This window comes from Perissodus microlepis, chromosome 12, assembly GCF_051167445.1.
Source record: "Perissodus microlepis isolate ML-2025 ecotype Zambia chromosome 12, ASM5116744v1, whole genome shotgun sequence".
Classification (NCBI taxonomy): Eukaryota; Metazoa; Chordata; class Actinopteri; order Cichliformes; family Cichlidae; genus Perissodus; species Perissodus microlepis.
Window position 1 is genome coordinate 16,476,957 of NC_140472.1, and position 20,859 is coordinate 16,497,815.

Genomic DNA, 20,859 nt, shown 5'->3' on the forward strand with positions numbered 1-20,859 from the left:
GGATTTGATAACACGCGGTTGGTAAAATGAAAGATAAAAGGAAATGATTTTCATTCAGAGGGCACAGAGCTAAGTTCAAAATTTACTGTATATTGTATGAAGGAAGAGGGAAAATTGCACATCCATTCACACTGGAGTCATCCGAGGCATTAACATAAGGCTCGGAGTGGGAGAGCGTGGACTGAAGTGGGCATGATTATTTAAAATGGAAACTTTTTCACCCTGAAACTTGCTACTATTAACTGCGGCAGTGTGTAGCGTTACATTATTGAACTCAAGGCTGGTTTGGGATCTGAAGTGGGCTGGAGAGGATTTGGAGATTATGCTGGGTTCAGAATCTCGGCCGGGATCCCCGCCAAGTCTCTGCTTGCTCATATCAAACTGAATGTGAGAAAAGCCTGACGTGACACATGACATATTTTTCTCCTTTGGCTTTACAGCCTCTTTATGATTTGCCACTGTTAAAGAAAGGAAGTAGAGAGGGATGAAAGGGGGAGGGGGCAGGTCTCCTTAAGATAGCTGAGTGCATGCATTGGTATTGCAACATTAATGAACATAAGGGCTGCAGAGTGGAATGAAGCCTGTACAGAGATGTAAGCGTGTGCTTCTGACAAAATGCGTTTAGACATGTTCAGTCTTGCTAGGATTACCCTAATCAGACTTTTAATTTCCATAAAAAAATTAAAGTATTCCTTGCAATTTTTTAAAATATATATTATTGCTACTTTTTTTCCCTGTGAGATCCAAAAATGCTCACATAGACAGCTGACTCTGTATCTTGCGAGCATTCATCTCCTATGAGCAGCCATCTCCCTCGAGCCTCTGAACTAATTGTGTAGAGTTCCCGGCTGAGGCAGTGGAGCCCCACTCCCGACAAAGTGGGAGGCGCATGTTCACTTCATCTTCCTGCACTGACAGTTCCGTGCTTCTCCACACGTCAGCATCTTTGAGCTAAAGTGTAGTAAACAGAGGAGGTAGAGGGTGGGTGTGTGGGGGAGGAGGACGAGCTTGGCAGAAAACTTGGGAGTTCATCGTGTCCTTGTAACTTTATTGACTGACAGTGCAGAGTTGAGGCGTTGCTCAGCGACTGGAGACAGCAGCTTTCACCTCGCATTGTCGTCGTGCTGATATGATGGGTACAGGCCGAATCCAGAGAACTCCCCGGTATTGCAACGTAATACAGCGATTGGTGGCGCAGTGGAACGAGGCTGTGCAGGAGTGCTGATTAGAGCTCATCCAAGTTACCCAACAATCCCCCCCAGAGGGGTAATTTAGTCAGGAGAGAATTTGTCAGGCACCCACTCTCTCATTCAGACTAAGTAAATGTTTATAAAACTGTCAATCACTGTTGAGTCAGCTTTCACCAGCTAACAGTTACAAACATAATTGACTATAATGCTGTGGCTGGATGTGAAAAGTGACTCTTACTGGGGGGATTCAATAAAACGTAGAGTCTGTTTTTTTTATTAGACTTCTGTGCATGCTCTACACCAGGCTGAGCCCACTATCTTCTCCTCTGAAGTGCAAATGAGTCTATAATTAGATTCCACACGTGAGATGCAGAGCACTACAGAGACTGCAATGAATAGCCACAAATACTGCAAATAAGATAATTTACGTAACTGCAAGAACAAATAAGTTAAAGGAGGAAGGATGCAGTGTATACAATGAAGGCTGTCAGCCTTTGCAGCTGCGGTTCCGGCGGTTGCAGGTAGCCTTTTTGTTTTATTCACAGTCATCTGCATGACTTTAAACAATCACTTAATGGTGAGCTAGTATGGACTTTAATGACTGTGCTTTGCCTTAATTAGTGTGTGTACAAGGGGGGATTTAAAGCATTTAAAGGCAACTAGAGTAATGAATTTAGCAGATATCGCTACGGTGAAGGTGCAAACTCACACAATAGCAGTCCCTGCCTTTCTCTTTCCCCCACCCTCAAACTTACATACTAAATGCAGCATGACAAACTCTTGCAGGAGACTTGGCATGCTGGGTGCACACTCATAGTGTAATTCATCCTTTTTCTGCTTCCTTCCTGCAAACACTCAAAGTGCCACGCAGAGGAGATACAGCATGCCCATCTTAAAAAAAATACAACAATAATAATAATAATAAATGGGTGATGCAGACTTCTGTGGGCACTGTAGTACCCCTCCTGTAATATGACCTGTGCCAGCACACCCTCATGTACTTTTCATAAGTCGCTGGTACTGCACTGCAGCTTGGTCCTTGTCCAAATAACAGCATTGTATCTAATTGGTCCTCGCTGTTGGAGCCTGGCATCAACTAGAATTCTTAAAAGCTCCAGTTAGAGTGCATAATGGCAGAGAATAGATCATTTATGACTAGGAAGAGAAAGAACTCCCTTCTTAGTGCCTGTTTTTCACCCTCGGATGCCCAGATATCATGACACTCCTCTCAGGCTGGTAGCTGTTGGTAAGTGTCGGCGCCAATCTAAATTTTGCACCCTAAGTGGGAGCAAATTCATGTCTTTATAGTCCTCATCCCCCTGTTTTTTTTTTTTTTCTGAAAGAGGGTCCAAATGTTGGGGACATTCCCAAATTAGCACTCTGAGTGCTGTGGCACTGAAGTGAACCATTTGCAAAATTTAAAGTAGCTGCGAGCAGTTCTATTCAATTAGTGGCATACTGTCAAGAGTTCACAGTCCAAAAGTGAAGCTTTCAAATGTTTACTGCTGTATCAAAATTGAATTAAAGTAACTCACTAGACAAAATGCTCTGCCTTTTAAGTCCAAAGAATAAATGCGCATAATTTGCAGCATTCTTTTTATTATATAATATGCTGGTTGTGGAGGAATGCGGACGAATGAGGAAGCTGACTTTTTAACAGTCACTTTTTTAAGCTGACATGTGTTTGATACTCAAAAGCAGACTTTGTATGGAGGATCACTTCAATAAGCCCCCCCCCTCCCCTAATGACACTTGAAAGCTCATTCTTTTTCTCTGTGCAGCAGAGAGTGATCTTTGAGATGCACTTTCAAAGAGCCAACGTGAAGTATGCCTCATGTCAGAAGCTTAAGGACATCAATTTGCTGGCTCGCACACTTAACCGTGATGGTTCATTATGTACTGATAAGGACCATTCTGAGCAAGGATGATTGTTTATGGCTGAGATGGATGGAGCATTTTAATTGGTAAACAGAGAACCTATTGAGATATCATTGAGCAGAATGACAATGCATCTCAAGACCTCCCGTCTTTGCTGCATTGTCATTGAGCAGAATGACAATGCAGCTCAAGACCTCCCGTCTTTGCTGCATTTAATCGGGACATGCGGTGATCAGACTGCTACATTAGCATGCTGCGCTTGTGCGAATGTGGGTGTTAAATGTGTACTAACAAGCATTTGGAGATTCATAAATTGTGTGCTTGCACGCACAGTGTGGTATTGTGATAACGCTGTTTCTTATTTATATGTTGAGAAGTGCTTTTGACCAGAAAAGCCTTGAGCTACTGAAAAAGGTCAACCTGTATGTGCCAAACAATACAACACACCTATGAAATATAACCCTCTACTTGTTGACCCCATTAAAATGTACAATAAGTTTATCGCTACCTCGCAAGAGCCGTATGACCTGAATGCTGCTCCGGCAGAAAGGTATAATAGCAGCATAACATTAGCAATGCAAGGGAATACATAACAGCATGACAGGTTTACAAGTTCCTTTGAGTTGCGCGAGCACAAAAGGATATGCGGGGAGGGAGGGGGCAAAAGATATAGGACAGATTGTTTCTTGTGCTTACAGCTTGTCCCGGCGTCTCTTTCCTTATGTCTTTAGGCTAACTTAGGTGGTACCTCTTTGCTGCACATCACGAGGAAATGAAAACGTAACCTTAGCCGATTTCTAAAGATGACTGCAGGCACGTGGGAGACCTGAATGGATATACACAGAAAGCCTCTTAACTTTTACATTACCCCTCCAAACCAACTGAGCAGCTACACCACCCTTTTTAATACTTTGTCCTTGGATAATTATAGCCAGCAGCACAGGGTTAATTGAACTGAAAAGGTTATTCAGTTGAATTTAACTGAAGCGCCGAGCCACAGAGTGGTGGATGGGGGCTGGAACAATAACGTATCAGAGTTCTAAGACCAGGAGGACTGGATTCTTTTCTGCAAACCCCCTCACACTGATTTTTAATCTCCCACTTTATTCACTGCTTTCAGGAGCTTATGACAAAGGATTTAAATTTACCACCTACTTTCATGCGTTGTCTGTAGACTCAACATGAGGCCAGTCTAAACAAAATGTGCTTACACAAGGCTGCATTAAAACCAATTAATCTGGAGAATTTTAATCTGGCTGTGAACAACAGTACACAACTAAAAATCACATTTAATGCTGCAGGTTAAACACCAATTATAGCCAAAAACAGCCCCTGGTTTTTCAGTGGAAGCCCATTATTGCCAGGAAATAACCCATTTAGTAAGTTTCATAATTTATAATTTATTAGCTAACTGGAATCACTGTTGACTCTTTTAAACAATGTGCATACATGTATGGAAGCTGTGCAAGAAACATGGACAAGGATATTCTCATTTTAGGAGACTTTATTTACAAAGAAAATTAGGTGATTCCCATTCTTCAGCGTCGATAGAACTCTGATGGATAAATATGTTCCAGCTGCCAACCTGCGGGAAAGAACAAGAAAATGGGGGAAGTAAGCGATAAGATGACTTGCATACGCCAGGTTGTCAGAAAAGCAATTTCTGAGTAAACACCAGTGACGAGAAAATGTGACAACAACAATTCTGACCCGCTTCCACCTGATACAAATCGATGTCTGCAATAAACTGTCACATTAACTCGCTGAAGTGCGAGCTTATCTGCACAACATAGCAGCAATATGAACCCACGTGACATTTGTTACTGTCACTCTCAGACATACAGGTAATTTATTTAAGATATGCCACAGCAGAAAAAGGCTAAAGAGGTGCAGTGAAGGACTGCGATCATCTGAGGTCACTATACAAACCGATGTCGAGGAAACTGCCACCCATCATCCTGACATTTTAACGAAAAGCAGATGGGGCTTGATAAAAACGGCAGGTGTAATTACCTTGAAGGCTGAATTACAACACTGGGCCATTTTACTTCTTCAGGATCTGATGTCTGACGACAATAAAGGGGAATGCAAAGCCACTGCCGAAGAAAAGCACCATCATGCCCAGCAGACGCCACTTGTTGTCCACAGAAAATGGCAGGTTCTGTAAAAAAGACAAGACCATTACAATGTAGGCAACTGCTTAGAAAATGGAACATAGTTCACTGAACCACAATTACTACACATGTGAATGATCAGAATTATAGACAAGACAAATAGAGCGCCATAGTGCACCTTAATATTAGAAAGAAGCTACAGTTGGCCCTGATCTGTAATAAGTCTGTGTGTAAATAAAAAATGCAATAAAGCTCCCAGAGCAATGTTTTCTTTAATAGCCAAGACTAACATGCATTACAATATATATTCCTTGCAATAAATATGTATATGTACACTTGGAAAACTGGAATGCTTTGGTCATTTGCACTTTTTAAATCACCAGAAATTTTGATAGATGCTTACTAGTATAGAGGGTGAACTCTTAGTTAAGCGCACCTCTCTTCCTCCCTCACTGCTCTGACCTTAGCAGGAGGCGGAAGCACAGCTTGTACAGGAATTAAGATTCCTGCTATGCGAATAGATCCGCAATTTAGTGTTTACGAGACTTTTAAGCCTCTCAATATACATTTCAGATTGGAAAATTTGCTTAACTTTGAAACCAAAGTAGGTAGGTTACATAGCAAGCTAAAAGCCTTTACCGGTGTCGCCACAAACCGACTAGCATGGCTAATGCTAGCCAACAGTTCGCAGTCCCTGTCATCAATTCTGTCTTTGCTGCCACAAGTTTATATAATCTGTTACCAGAAACTGGAGGTAACGTAGATGTAGAATATAAAATAACCAAAGCCCGGCTATTTTGGCTCGATATACAATCACGCTCTTGTCAACTGACAGGCATGACCTCCAAGTACCGCTAGCTAACGTCAAGGCTGTATGTACACACAAGGCCTCATCACAAAATACCACCATTATGGTAAAACTGCTGCTGTCAGGAAGTGGTCTCACCTTTCCTGGTCCTTCAGCATAGTGTGAAGAACGAACAGCAGACGTTGCGAATCGCCTCACAGCTTGTCCGAGCATTGTGGAAGTCTCTCCTCTGATTCAGTACACTGTTAAAGAGTGCGACCTTCTTGTTTCAGCAGTGAGCCGTGGAGCGGCGCAAAGAATTGTGGGAAAAGACTCTAATGTGTATGGGAAATGTAGTTCAATTGTATCCGAAGCGACTACAGGTTTTGTTTTGTTTTGTTTTTTTCCCCCCATAATGATTATAATCCATTAGGTATAAAAAAGCAAGCAAGCAAGAAAAATATAAAAAAAAGTTGTTTAGGCTATATTTGCCTTTGAGATCTTTCATCACAGAGAGAAAAACGTTTCACACTATGCTGTCTCATCCACAGACAGACAACGACATCGATTTGCGGTTTTTCAGTTATCATGGGATTTCAAATGTGAAGGAACCCATTCCTCTCAGAACGGCATACATTAACTAAAGTGGAGATATAATGGCTAAGGGTGGTTATGCTGCTCACGTCGTTTAGCACATGTGATTGACACTGTTTCAGAGTCAGTTATTAAAAATAATCCATGTGTAGGTAAGGCAGCAGATGTCACTTTCTTTATTTGAAAGTATGGAGAGATAGTGATCTGGGGATTAAATTAACTTCAGTGTTTCAGTGCGTGTCCTTGCGGGCTTCATTGGAGTAAAAAAGTATTGGTTGATAAGCTATCTTCATTTTTCAGCATTTGTCACAAACATATCATTGCTAAGGAAATACTGAGACAGAGAGAGAGAGAGAGAGAGAGAGAAGGAGCAGACTTACTGAGAGCAGATGGTTCAGCCATCCCTATGCAGTATTGCTGCAACCTTTTCACTGATTAATACTACAAACTGGGTTCTGCATTTTGAAGGATGTTTAATTCATTAATTTATGACGGCTGTCATAAATCATTAGTCTTGATACAACCTCTGCCATCACATTTGATCAATCCCTTTGGGCTCCTTTGATCGGCTTCATCACCTAGTGGGGGTGGGGGGTCATGGTTTGGTCCTGCCTTCGCTATTGTGGTTGATATGGCGGTAGGGACGGCCTTAGGGCGTCTGGGGAGTCCCTAGGGACGTTTCCCTGGAGGGCCTAACCTGGGGGATGTGGCCATGACCTGGTTAGAAGCTCTGGGGCTCTTGGATGGTGTTTTCCTTGTGGCTGCGTACAGCGGAGATGGGGGAGGGTCTGTGCTGGCGGACGTTGGTTACTGGCCTGGTAGCCTGGCTGCCCCTGGGAGGGTCCGGGACGGGCGTGGAGGCTTAGGGGTCTGGGGGTGCTCCGCCCACCGGTCTGGGGTGCTGGCCGGGCCTTGGGGGCTTGGGTCCTGGCTGTTGTGTCGCCGGAGCAGTGGGCGGGTGGGTGCAGGGGGGCTCAGCCCCAGTGCAGGGGACCTCTGGTGCATCGGCCCAACTAGGGGGCTCTCTAACTGGTGGGGAGGTTGTTATATCTTTGCAGGTGGTCTCCTCACTACAGGAGCTCACTCTGCAGGTGGGGGGAGAGATATAGGAGAGGGGGAGAATGAACTCAACCTGGGTGTCTATTGTCTTGTGTAGTTTGGGAGATGATTGGATGATGGGGTGGGTGCAGTTTTCTCTGGGGTGGAGTCGGGTGGGCTGCCCCGGACTCTGTGGGGCTGGGCGGTGCTGCTGCTGCGGGCCCCGGTCCGGATGGGCCTGGGCCCCCTTGCCCTGGTGGGTTCCAGAGCGTGGGGGTGCCTACTGGGGTCAGCGGGGGAGCTGGCCCCAGGGAGGGGCCGCTTGCCCCTCCCTTTCTTCCCTCCCCATTCTCAGTTGCCTCCCTATTCCCGCTCTACCACACCCACCCACACACGCAGGGCTTGGGGTGCAGGTATGTCACCAGGGTGCAGGGGAGGCACTCCCCCTCTGTCCCCTTCTGGCCGCCTGTGCCTCAATTTTATTCTGCAACCTAGACATCCACATTACTCACACTCTCACATAACACATACATATAGGGCCTTGGGGGTGGGCACGTTTTACAGCATCCAGAGGATGGTCGTTGTACTCCAACCCACCTCTGGCACTGGTGCCCTACCCTCAATTTTAAATGCATTTAGACACTAAGGGTTTTCGGGAGGAGCCGTGCTGCTCTCTGAGAGGAAGCTAGTACCATGCTCTCCTGAGTTTTAAATGCACTTTAGAACAGCACACAGCAACACTACATATGAGCGGGCGTAGGGAGGTTTGAGGTCTTCACTCACCCCGGTTCTGTTAGCCGTCAGGGCTGGGGGGCTGGGAGGAGGTGCTGGCCGTCAGACTGGGGTCTGGGATGCGGGGCCTCCCTGCTACTGCAGATAAGGAGGTGGTCCGCTTGCCTCCACCCCAGAGAGAAGGGTTACATCTCCTGGGTCTAGGTGCGGCTTGCCCCTCTGGGGGCGGGGGTACCTGGACCTGGGATATAGTGTATGTTTGGGGAGTGCGACTGTCTGTGCAGTGTCTATTTGTGTCTGTCTACACGTTGGGTGAGTGCCGAGTATTTGGTTGTGCATATGGGGGTGGGAATGCACGTCTGTGTCCGCGTGTGCCTGTTTGTCTGTGTCTATATGTCAGGTTGGGTCTTAGACTCAACCTCTCTGGGTACATCTCAGGCCCTCTGAAGTACGGAGGCCTATCTCCCCTCACCACACTCCCTGCCGGTGGCTGATGCCCTCAGACGTTGGTGTGTTGGTGGTCCTTGTCGTCTGGGGCTGGGCGCTCATGCATATACCGGCTCACTCCCGGTGGCCGATTGGCGGGGCCGGGCGCCTGTGGCCCGGCTGGGCTCCTTCCGGGGGGTGGGATGCCCTCAGGCCTCTGGCCTCTGGGCCTGAAGCTCGGTCCTCTCTGGCACAGCTGGCTGCCGGCAGGGCCCGCGGGCACGCCACTGCAACCCCCTCTGGCCTCTGCTCCGTAGCTGCGGGGTGACCTCTCCTTTGGGGCTCTACTCAGCTCTTCCCAGGAGGGTGGCACGGTTTCCCCCCCTTTGGTGGTCCTCCTCGGGTCCTTGTACTCTGGGGCCTCTGGATATCTGGGGCCTGGATCTCCTCCATACCTGCTTCATACCCTGGTGGACGGGGCTATGGCTCCCCACACTCCCTAGCAGATCGTTACATGGAGAAACCTTTGGAATACAAGCATGCTGATCCACACAGGTATGCACACAGGTGTACACACGGGTGTTCACAGACGCGGACTACACCTTTCTTGGCTTCTGCCTCAAAGCACATTGTGCGCTGTCTATCTTGCGTGCTGCACAATATCGTTTATTATTTAGTATCTACTGTTATCTACTGCTAGCTAGTTTATTGTGATGGTGCTGTTTTTATTATGTTGCTCTTTGTTGTTTGCTTTCTCTTCTGTTTTTTTTCTCCATACAGGTGATCCAGGTGTTTTGTTTGTTTGTTTGTTTGTTTGTTTTTTCCTTTCTTCCTCCCCTTCACACCGTCTCTTCTCCCCTTTGGTTTTCTTTCTCTCCCTCTCTTTCTTTCATTCTTTCTCCCTGTCCTATCCCCCAGTCATGTCTGTCCCGTTTGTAGCAACCGAAAATAAAATAAATTCATAATTATAATAAAGGTCAATCAAATGGACCAATATGGCAAGGCCATGATGATCCACTTGGTAAAATAAATCCGCTTGGCATCTTTCTTGGCCTTAAGACAACAATTCTGATGGCTAAAGATCCAAACGGGACACAAAAAAAAAAAAAAAAAAAAAATTTATGATGGCTGTTAATTTGGAAGATGAATATCAGTTTCACAGGTTTCAGTGTCATATGAAAGTTATCAAAGTGCAGAAACCTGAGCTAAAACATATTGCAACCTCCACACTAGGTTATCTGTTATGTGTTATGTGTTTGCTTCCCTGCAGTACCTTGACTTATTTGCCATTTGCTACTCTTTTATTTGTCCTGTATTGTTCTGATGCATTAAATAAAATTTGAAAACCCAAACTCTCACTGCTGCATAGAGAGGTTACACACATTTTCGCTCTGATATGCACAGTCCTTGTTGGAAAAAAAAAGTACACATTACATGTAAAGAAGGGCTTAGTTGGCTACCTTTGTAGTTCTGTTCCTCATTAAAGCAAAAGCATGGCAGTTGGTAGCAGGGACACACACACACACACACACACGCACACCGTGTTCGTCATGTCCTCAAAATACCGCAGTCATTTTCATTCAACTCAACAATTAAGCATGAGTGTTCTTTCAGTGTTTCTTTCATTCCTTAAATGTGCACTTAATTTGGCTTTTCTAATTATTTAACCAAGCTACTTAGTAAACTTCAGGGATCTCAGTCTGTCTACTTAGGAAGCATAAATCAGTGACAACAGGTGCACTGGATAGGCAACTATAACTCAACCTCCAAAAAGGGGATGGTTTTGCAGGTGGTGTCCACAGACCATTGCTCTCTTCTTATCCCTCCTGAATGATTTTTTTTCTAGTTTTGCTTTTTGCTGGAGTTCTTGTGACAAGAACTTCAGCAAAAAAGCACGAGATAACATCTGGACATGCAAAAAGCGTGAGCTAACATCTGGGCATGCATCCTGATGAGACAGCGGATGTGTCCTGGAGGATCTAATCCCACATTTGGGTCCTTGACAGTCCTCAGCGTTATTTGATGATGTCGATAAAGTGATATACTCCCCTGAGGTTTGCAGTTGGATTCAGGCTGGCTAAGCCCGAGGGCCAGTCAATGCCTTTGACATCCAGAAACTGCCTAAATACTGCGTTCACATGAGTTCAGGAATTGTCCTGCACCAAGACACTGCACCAGCATATGTTTGTACTGGGATTCTGAGGATTTTATCCCCATAAATAACATTAGTCAGGGTATCTTTAGCTAAGATGTGAAAGTCTGTGTAATGGGTATGCGTAAAGGCTATGTCTCCCCAGATCATACCTTTTTTTTTTTTTTTTTTTTTTCTTTTCTTTTTCTTTTTGCCTGTCCCGTTTGGCTCTTTTGTCATCAGAATTATTGTCTAAAGGTGAAGAAAGATGCCCAACGGATTTACTTTACCAAATTGACCATCCCAGCCTTGCCGTAATGGTCCATTTGATTCACCTTTTATTGTTTATTTTATTTTCACTTGCTGAATACGGGACAGACTTGACTGGGGGAAAGAAAGGGGAGAAAGAAAGAGGGAAAGAAAAACAGGTGAGAAGAGGGACAAGGGCAAAAAACAAAAACCAACAGAATGGGCAGAAAAAAAAAGAAAAGAAAAAAAAATGCATCTATCGATCACCTGGATCACCTGTTGAGAAAGAAAAAAGAAAACAAGCAGAAGAGAACAAGAGTAATAGAATAAACAACATCACAATGATATATGGGAATATGACAGTAAATACTAAATATTAAACATTATTGTGCAGCACATAAGATCAACAGAACACAGTGTGCTTTGAGGTAGGAGCCAAAAAGGGTGTAGTTTGTGGGTGTGATCACCCGTGTGTACACCTGTGAGCATGGACGCGCTTGTTTTTTTAAAAGGTTCCTTCATGTAATGATCTGCTAGAGGGTGTGGGGAGCCACTGCCCCGTCCTCCAGGGCATGAAGCAGGTATGGAGGAGATCAAAACTCCAGACATCCAGAGGCCCTCAGAACACAAGAGACCAAGGAAGACCAACAGAGGGGCAGCCGCGCCACTATCCCAGAAAGAGCTGAGGAGAGTCCCAGATGAGGGCTCACCCAGCAGCCGCGGAGCAGAAGCCGGGGGGGTTGCAGTGACGCGCCCGTGAGCTCCGCCGGCAGCCAGCTGTGCCTGAGTGACCGAGCCCCAGGCCGAGAGGCCGGGGGCACCCCACCTCCGAAGTGGCCCGAGCGAGCCCCAGGCTCCAGGCCCCGATAAGCGGCCGCCAAGGAGTGAGCCGGTGTGTACCTGGACGCCCATCCCCAGACACAAAGAACCACCAACGCACCGATGTCTGAGGGAGTCCGCCACTGGCAGGGGAAGTGGTGGGGGGAGATAGGCCTCCAAACCTTGGAGGGCCTGAGATGTCCCCAGAGAGGTGGCGTCTGATACCCAACCTGACATATAGACACAGACATACAGGCACACACAGATACAAACATCCATTCCCACCCTCATGCTCTCATATGCACTTACTCCACACTCAACCAATGTGGAGACAAACATAAAGAGACGCTGTACACACGATCACACTCCCCAAGCGTACTCTACGAACCGGGTCTAGGTACCCTTGCCCCTGGAGGGGGGAACTGCACCCAGACCCAGGTGGTGTTACCCTTTTCCCTGCGGTGGGGAGAGGCAGACCGCCCCGACTCCGCAGCAGCAGGGAGGCCCCACACTCCAGACCGCAGTCGGACGGCCAACTCCTCCTTCTAGCCCCCCCGCTCCAGCAGGCCGCAGAGAACGGGGGTGAGAGAAGACTCCAAACCTCCCTCCACCCGCTCATTGTAGTGTTGATGCATGTGTGTTCTAAGGTGCATTTAAAACCCAGGAGGGCATGGAGCTACCTGCCAGAGAGCAGCAGGTAAGCGCATAGCCCCTCCTGATAGCCCTCAATGTCTACGTGTATTTAAAATTGAGAGGTGGGCAACGACGCCAGGGGTGAGGTGTACACCCTGATGGTAATTTGGATTCCGTGTAGCGTGCCCACCCCCAAGATCCTATATGTATGTGTAATGAGAGTGTGAGTAATGTGAATGTCTAAGTTGTGGGATAAAATTGAGGCAGAGGCAGCCAGAAGGGGACGGGGGGGGGTAGCCTCCTCTGCACCCTGGTGACACACCCCTACTCCAAGGCCCTGCATGTGTGGGTGGTTGTGGTGGAGCGGGAAGAGGGAGGCAGCTGGAGATGGGGAGGGAAGGAAGGGAGGGGCAAGTGACCCCTCCCTGGGGCCAGCTCCCCCGCTGACCCCAGTAGGCACCCCCATACTCCGCGACCCGCCAGGGAAAGGGGGCCCAGGCCCATCCAGACTGGGGCCCAGTGCAGCAGCGCCGCCCGGCCCCACAGAGCCCGGGACAGTCCACCCAACCCCACCACAGAGAAAACTGCACCCACCCCATCATCCACTCATCTTCCAGACTACATAAGACAATAGACGCCCAGGCTGAGATCTTCCTCCACCTCTCCTGTATCTCCCCCTCCTGCAGAGAGAGTTCCTGAAGAGAGGAAAGCTCCTGCAAGATGTGACAACCTCCCTCACCAGTTGAAGAGCCCCCCAGGTGGCTCGACGCACCGGCGGCACCCTGCGCCAGGGCCGGGCCCCCATGCACCCACCCGCCCACAACCCCGGCAACACACCAACCAGGACCCAAGCCCCCGAGGCCCAGCCAGCGCCCCAGCCCAGAGACGGAGCGCCCCCAGAACCTCACGCCCATCCCGGACCCACCCAGGGGCAGCCAGGCTACCAGGTCAGTAACCCACGTCCGTCAGCACAGACCCTCCCCTAGCCCCGCTGCACGCATCCACGAGGAAACCGTCACCTGAGAGCCAACAGAGCCCCTAATTGGACATGACCGCTACCCCGGGTTGAGCCCCCCAAGAAAGATGCCTCCGGGGAACCCCCCGACGCCCTAAGCCTGTCCCTACCCCCACACCAATCACAACAGTGAAGGCGGGACCAAACTATGACCCCCCCACCCCCACTAGGTGATGGAGCTGATCAAAGGAGCCCAGAGCAATTGATCTGATGTGGTGGCAGAGGCTGTATCAAGACTAATGTAATTTAATAGATAATTTCTATATTGGTTAGAATTAAGATTATTTTTATTTTTCCAGTTCATGAGGACTGTTTTCTTGGCTATGCATTGGGCAGTGAAAACCATATGGGCTATATTCTTTTCTGAAGTGACATTATCTAAGCTGCCCAACAAACACACTAAGGGGGAAGTTGGAATGTTACATTTTATGCGTAAAGGCTATGTCTCCCCAGATCATACCTGTGTGTTCACCACAGTTTCTTCATACACTTTTATATCTGTCGGTTCTGGTGGTCTCTGACAAATGTCAGACAAACCGCACAATCTTGGGCTGTGGGCACAGGTTGCACTAAAGGCCTTTGGGCCCTCATGCCACTCTTATGCAGTATGTTTCTCACAGTTTGGTCACAAACAAGCGGACGACCCGCCCTCTTGGGGTCATTTTGTCAGACTCTGGCAGTGCTTCTCCTGTTTCTTCTCACACAGAGAAATGTTGCGAATCAGTTCACACTCTAATGGCATGGTACAAATCGTCGTGTAGTCTTTTTTTCAAATACATATTATTAATATTAACTTAGGAAACAAGGAAAATTGGAACATGGGGGAGCTGATGTTATTTTGTTTTTCAAATATAGGAAAGAAAAGAAATTATAACCGTAAATGGAAAAAATATGAACTTTTTCAAAAATCCATTATTCATTGTTATCAGCAGTACGGCAATTTAAACACGACATAAATTGTTTTTTCCCAGTGGGTTAAAAAGTAAAATCAATTTTTACTTGCTGAAGTTAATATATCACACTGTTTACATATACCAACATAAAAATATATTGGCGTTATTTTTTTAAAAAAAGATAAAATTAATATAAACAAAGTCAGATTCTTACATGACATTATACACCCTAAAAAAATGCTCGGTTAAAAATGACCCAATTTGTAAACCAATGCTGGGTTGTTTGAACTTAACAGGGTTGGGTTACTGGTTTGACCCAGCACACTGGGTTAGGATAACTATCTAAAAATTGGGTTAATCTGACCAACGTTTAAAGTTGAGGTCAATAAAAATTAGGTTAAATTGACAAATGTTTAAAGTTGAGGTTAATAAAAATTAGGTTAAATTGACCAATGTTTAAAGTTGAGGTTAATAAAAATTAGGTTAAATTGACCAATGTTTAAAGTTGAGGTTGCCAAAAATTGAAACTCAGAACCCATCACAAGGGTTATATTACCATTAACGCTTGGGTTAAGGTTTCTACTTACTAGAAAATTCAGCATGTAAAAACTAGATTCAAAACAGATTTTCTCAAAAAATCTTTTTATTGCCATATGATACATAGAACATAGACAGCAAAATTCATACAAAATATATCAATGAAAGTAAAATGCAAGCATAAAAAAAGTATGTAATTCATTATATTATATACGTTACTTCAAATCAGTCTTTGGTTTCAGCACATGTACATGTTAATACACATGAAGACATGCTATGTAAAGCCCTCTCTGTTGTTAGAGCAAATTACATGTAAAAACCTTTAACTTTAAAAAACTGATGAATTCATGATTTTTTCAGTACTTAACATACATCAACACTTTGGAAAAGTGGCAAGAGGGAATCTCCCTGTCAGATCATTTCATGCACCTTTATGAGCAACATTTTATGCTTCATAGCTAAATGAGCCCTCATTCATTTGACCATATTTGATTCATGTCCTGGGATTCATCTATTCCTGGGATAGATGACAGTGTGAAGGAATTCCCAAACCTGGATGCATGACTTTGGGTAACCTGTATCAAAAACAAAAAATCCTTCGAAGCAGCCATCAACAGACCTTAGATTGCTGCAAAAAGCAGAAACAAATCTATCTTCTAGTACCAGGCAAGATGAACATTTTCTTGGGGTTCCTTTGGTTCTGAATTCTTCTTCCTGATAGAACGAAGCCTTTTCCTGACATTGCGTAGACACCCCTCCTGAAATCCAGTTGCTGGCCTACGAGTTCTGCAAGGGCTGAACCACACATCCTGAAATTTTTAAACAAAAGAAAAGGGTCAATAAAGTAAGATTTAAAAGATTATTTGCAGTTGTTTGGTTAATGTCAAGTTGTCTGTAATCCTGGAGCGGTGAGCTCCAACACTATGCCTGACATTTGCTCAGAGAGGACAAATCAACAATGAAGCAGACCAGTCTTTGGTTTTGAATGCTTGCAATTAATTGTTAGGAGATGGACTAAGCCAAGATCAAGTATCGTGTTTCACACACTTTATACTGTAACAAGGTTTTACAAACCTTTTTGCCAACTTCGCAATAGATTTACAACAAATGTTATTATTTATGCATCTATAATGTGCATATGACTGAAGATGTCACTTGGATGAGTGACATATAATGTGCATACATCTTTTAAAGATATGGAAATTGAGAATACAAACTGTATATTTATTTTTATAATCACATTGACACTGATTATACTATACTGATTGAAAAACTGATCAGTATTCAGGTTTTTTAATCATTGTTGTGTGTATCCATTGAAGTGTAGACAATTACATATCCTGCGCCACGGCAGTCCTTTAAACATGGAAACTGATCTACCATTGATTATGCCAAAATTGCCTTTATTCCTGAAGTTGGGTTAATAAAATTTCATAAACAAAAATTTTACTTTTCTGTAGATTTCTTGGAAAATAAAAAAATACAAAGAACAGAAGCTTTGAAAAAAAAAAAAAAGAATCCAAACATTTTTAACTGATCTTCTTTGTTTACATCACTCAACGCACACACTTTAGGAGTTGCCGCTGGAATAATTTTACTTGGGCCAGCACAGCACAGTGTCTCTGACGTTCTGACCAAGAAGCCCAAATGTAGCCACACAAACCAACACCAAGAAAAAAAAACCTTATAACTGGTTTAGTTTATGTACAAGAAATACCCACTTTTCTCGTGTGTTTGTTCTATAGCGTGGGATTGCTTCTATCTGATGCAGTGGAAATATTTGGTCAACATTTCAAGAAATTATTGCCATCTCTTCTGTCAGCCCACACACGTACCATCATTCCTGTCATTCGTGCATGGGCATATCAATAAAGTTGTTGTCGTGGTTCTTTTCATGAGCTTTTCTACTGAAGTGGAGCAAACATAAATAGAGATCCTTTCTCTTTTTTTTAAAGGAAGATAATTTAAAATGCAGCATTTCAAACAACTCAACAAACATCATCAAACACACAACCGTTTTCATGGAGTCTGGATTGCAATCTGCCAGCTAGGTACAATGGTTGTATTTTCAAGGGGGAAAAAGTGGTTTAATGTGTGATAACGTCACTCTCAGAGATGGAGCATTTGATTAAATGGAAATTCAAAGCCTGTAATGTATTTTTTTTTATTTCAAATCAGTCAATGGCTCTGCACAGGATGAGTTGCTTAGGTTATTTGGCTATTTCGAGATTTTAAATGTCTTTAAAAAACAGATTTAACTAACTCGAATTTCTGTTATTAATGGTTGTATGAAAATAGTGGCGTCTAAACTGGTTTAGTATAGTATAACACAATGTAATGTGGTAAAGCACACAGTAAAGGACTATGGTGGAGTGGTGGGAGGTAGTGGAAGGTGGTGTCCTCTGTCACTTTTAATTCTTCATTTGATAATGTCCTTCTGGTGATACTGTTAATTTCAGCTGCCAAATTACCTTTTATATTAGCTTTATACTGTCTAGAGGCTGAGAAGCAGCTCCTGTAAAACCTACTTGTGGGACAGAAAAGCTGCCTGAACTATTTTTCCACCTTCTTCTGCATTTTGAGACTATAAACCTTTGTTCAAAAGGAATAAATTTAAACTTGCTATGCAAAGGGTGCATGTCAAGTAAAATTCCGTTAGATAACCACTGTAATTGTCTGGTGTAGGAAGTGTTTGGATCAAACTGTGGCTCACCAGCCTTTTTTTTAAATGATCATTTTCAGAACTGAGTGCCGATTTAAAACATTAAGGTTTTTAATTAAAAATACAGCCTATTCATTCAAATCAGTTCCAAAGGCAATGCTGAGATGGGTGAAGACGGCGAGACTGGTTTACAGATGGACTTTCTAAGACATTGAAAAAAAATATAGAAAGTTTCTTTTCATCCATTTTTCACATAATGAAAGAAAGACAATTTACACGAATTCTATGTATGAACCAATTTAATATTTTCCACATCTGACTGCCTGAAAACAATTTCTGAATGCAGACAGAAATTTATTATAGAAAGAGGAGACCAATGTTCTCTGTTATGAATGAGCAGGAAGAATTAATCATTCAACGTGGAGAATCTGACAATAGTGTCTTGCAAAATTAAATCTTTTGAGTTCGCTTACTTATTTGAAGACCACCTTGGGAAGACTTTCAAAATTGCTGTTTTGACCTTTTAAAGAAGTGACTGAAGTAGTGCTTTAATTGTTAATAAATGTCTAATTTTCACTGTAAACCTTAGTATTTAATAAACAGGACTAAGTTGGAGTTTCCTCCAAAATTTACCCCTGGCCTGATGTACCGGTGTAACTACTATTGTGTGTGATGCCTGTATTGTGTCACCCTCAGTAGATCATGTTTCAGACCAAAGTAAACGTTTCATTCCCGTGTTGACAGCTAATAAAATGCTGTTCTCTTGACAAGTCTTAGGATAGCTCTGACATTGTCTGCTATGATGCTGGATGTCACGGCAAGCTGGTTCCCATCGTCATGGCTGCCACATCCATCAGTGCAGGGTCATCACCTGGCCTGCTGTCACGTGTCTGCCCTCTCATTGTCAGCACAATCTGTTGCAAAGCAATAAAGGACTGGGAATCATCCCGGGGGCTGGGTGCACATCACAAACAATGTCATCACACCCGGCTATAAATATTGATGTTATTACATTGTCTACTTGTTGTATAAGGTTAGTGGCACAGTCCCGAAATCCATCCCTGCCTCGTGTTCTCAGGTTCATCCATCCCGGCGGTCCAGTGTTTGTTGTTTTTGTTGACTGTCTTAATTTCTTGCTATTGACTTTCCCCTAGCTTATAAGCAAAGCTGTTTTTTACCCAGAGTGCTCTGTCAATAGCCATGTGAGATCCTTAGTGTGAAAAAGAGCAGCTCAAACATACTGTTTACACAAATACTCAAAGCCGGCATCTTAAATAATAACTCACAATCTCATTTAAGTCGGCCAGTTACTATCCCGTGAAACTGGGGCTTAGTCATATCAGTAAACAAACCTTTAATCAAATGTGTGCATGACTTTGCATGTTAATATAGTAGGCCATGTGCATAATTACAGTACATGGTTATTACAGCCAGGGTGGAATATACTGTATATCAGCATGTCAGACAACTTCAGTTTATTTCTATAAGTAAATGCTTTTTGCAGTTATTAACCAATCTGCTACAATATATGATGAATAGCAGGCTAGCTGCCAGGGTAAACAGCATCTCTCTCCTCGTCTAGATTTGCAATAATGTTCCACAAAGGGGTGGAGAGGTAATGGATGCAGCTGACAAGAGCTGATTTGCACAATCATAACGCTTTGTGGAAAGCGAAGGTTCAATTCTTATTTGGACTGAAGTACAATTTATTTCTGGCTTCATGTGCAGTGATGAAAGGGGACTTTATCAGGTGTTAATCTGTCTCAGTTTGATCTAGATGGCTTCATCTGCTGTTCCAGGGTCTGAAAGGAATGACGGATTGCACACAACTGTGCAACCTCCCTTCATTTAATTTGCTCTGCTGTTTATTTTCCTAAATTTATGCCTCGCTTCGTCTGTTTTGGGGTTTCAGGGAGTCCTGGGATTTCAGTCAAAAGTGTAGGTGGGAATCCTACATGTTTACAGGAAATGCACAGGCACACTCATCCACGCAGGCTGCAAAGCGCACAGATGTACACAGAAGCTCACATTGCCTCCAGCTAGCTCACTACTGTATGGGAGTTTATAGCATGCACATAAAAGCATGATTTGTCATGAATCTTTAAAGTGGATTTAGAGGAAACTGCACAGCTGACCTAAACCTCTTGGGATGAGCAACCTGTGCCCCCTGTATATTCAGACCTTTTTAAATAACAAGCATCCTTACTTAGATTTATGTTCATGCAACACTGCTGTTCCTCTAAATCGTGTACATCATGTATGCACTCCAGTTCCACAAAAAGGGAAAAAAATCACTGAGAGTGTAGCATAGTGTCAGTCAAACATCTGAGTAGAACAGGGGGCTAATCAGTCTGACCTGCTTTGGTTTTAACAAAATTAACAACAGAGGAACAACAATGAGGCAACCCTCAAAATAGGAATGGTTTTATAGGAGGGAGCCACTGACACTTTTCCCTCATCTTTTCTGCCTGTTTTTTCACTAGTGTTGCATTTGGCTAGGGTCAGTGCCACTAGTGATAGCATGTGGTGATACTTGGTCCTACACACATTGCACAAGTACAGTAGTTCTCCTTCAGGATGGCAAATCAATGTGTGCTGTTGTCAGAAGATTTAGACTTTACACTGCGCCGTGTCTCCCAGCACAGTCTAAAGTGCACAAGCATATTCCTGCAGCTGCTTGTGGAGAGCTGGATAAGAAGGTCCATAACCCCTTAGCAGGAGCTGCTCCTTTGTGCAAGGAAGAACAGGATGAGCACTGCCAGAGGTACAAAATTACCTCAAGCAGGCCACACAGGTGTGAATGTCTCTGACCAAACAATAGAAATAGACTTCATGAGGGTGGCTTGAGGACCCAGCATCCTCTAGTCTGCCCTGTAGTCATTGCAGTGCACTGTGGAGACTGATTGGGATTTGCCATAGAATACCAGGATTAGCAGGGCCACCACTGGCACCCTGTGCTTCTCACAGGCCTATAACATAGATCAGGGTGAGTGATGGTCTGTGGAGGCATATCCATGGAGGGACACAGGGCAGTTCCTGGAACTGGCCCCCACGCTCGCCTGACCGAAATCCAATAGATTATCTCTGGGACATTATGTGTCGGTCCATCCAACATCATCAGGTTGCACCTCAGACTGTCCGGGAGCTCAGTGATTCCCTAG

The 20,859-nt window shown here is 44.4% G+C and overlaps 1 protein-coding gene across 1 annotated transcript; it reads right to left on the reverse strand.

The window, feature by feature from the left end:
• Positions 1–4,554: 4,554 nt before the first annotated feature.
• cox7c (cytochrome c oxidase subunit 7C) lies at positions 4,555–6,300 on the reverse strand. Its single transcript, XM_084947432.1, has 3 exons — positions 6,129–6,300; positions 5,082–5,229; positions 4,555–4,653 (listed from the first exon to the last, which is right to left on the reverse strand). Exons 1-2 carry the CDS (start codon positions 6,201–6,203, stop codon positions 5,113–5,115), a joined length of 192 nt encoding a protein of 63 aa, XP_084803558.1. The 5' UTR covers positions 6,204–6,300; the 3' UTR covers positions 4,555–4,653; positions 5,082–5,112.
• Positions 6,301–20,859: the final 14,559 nt, after the last annotated feature.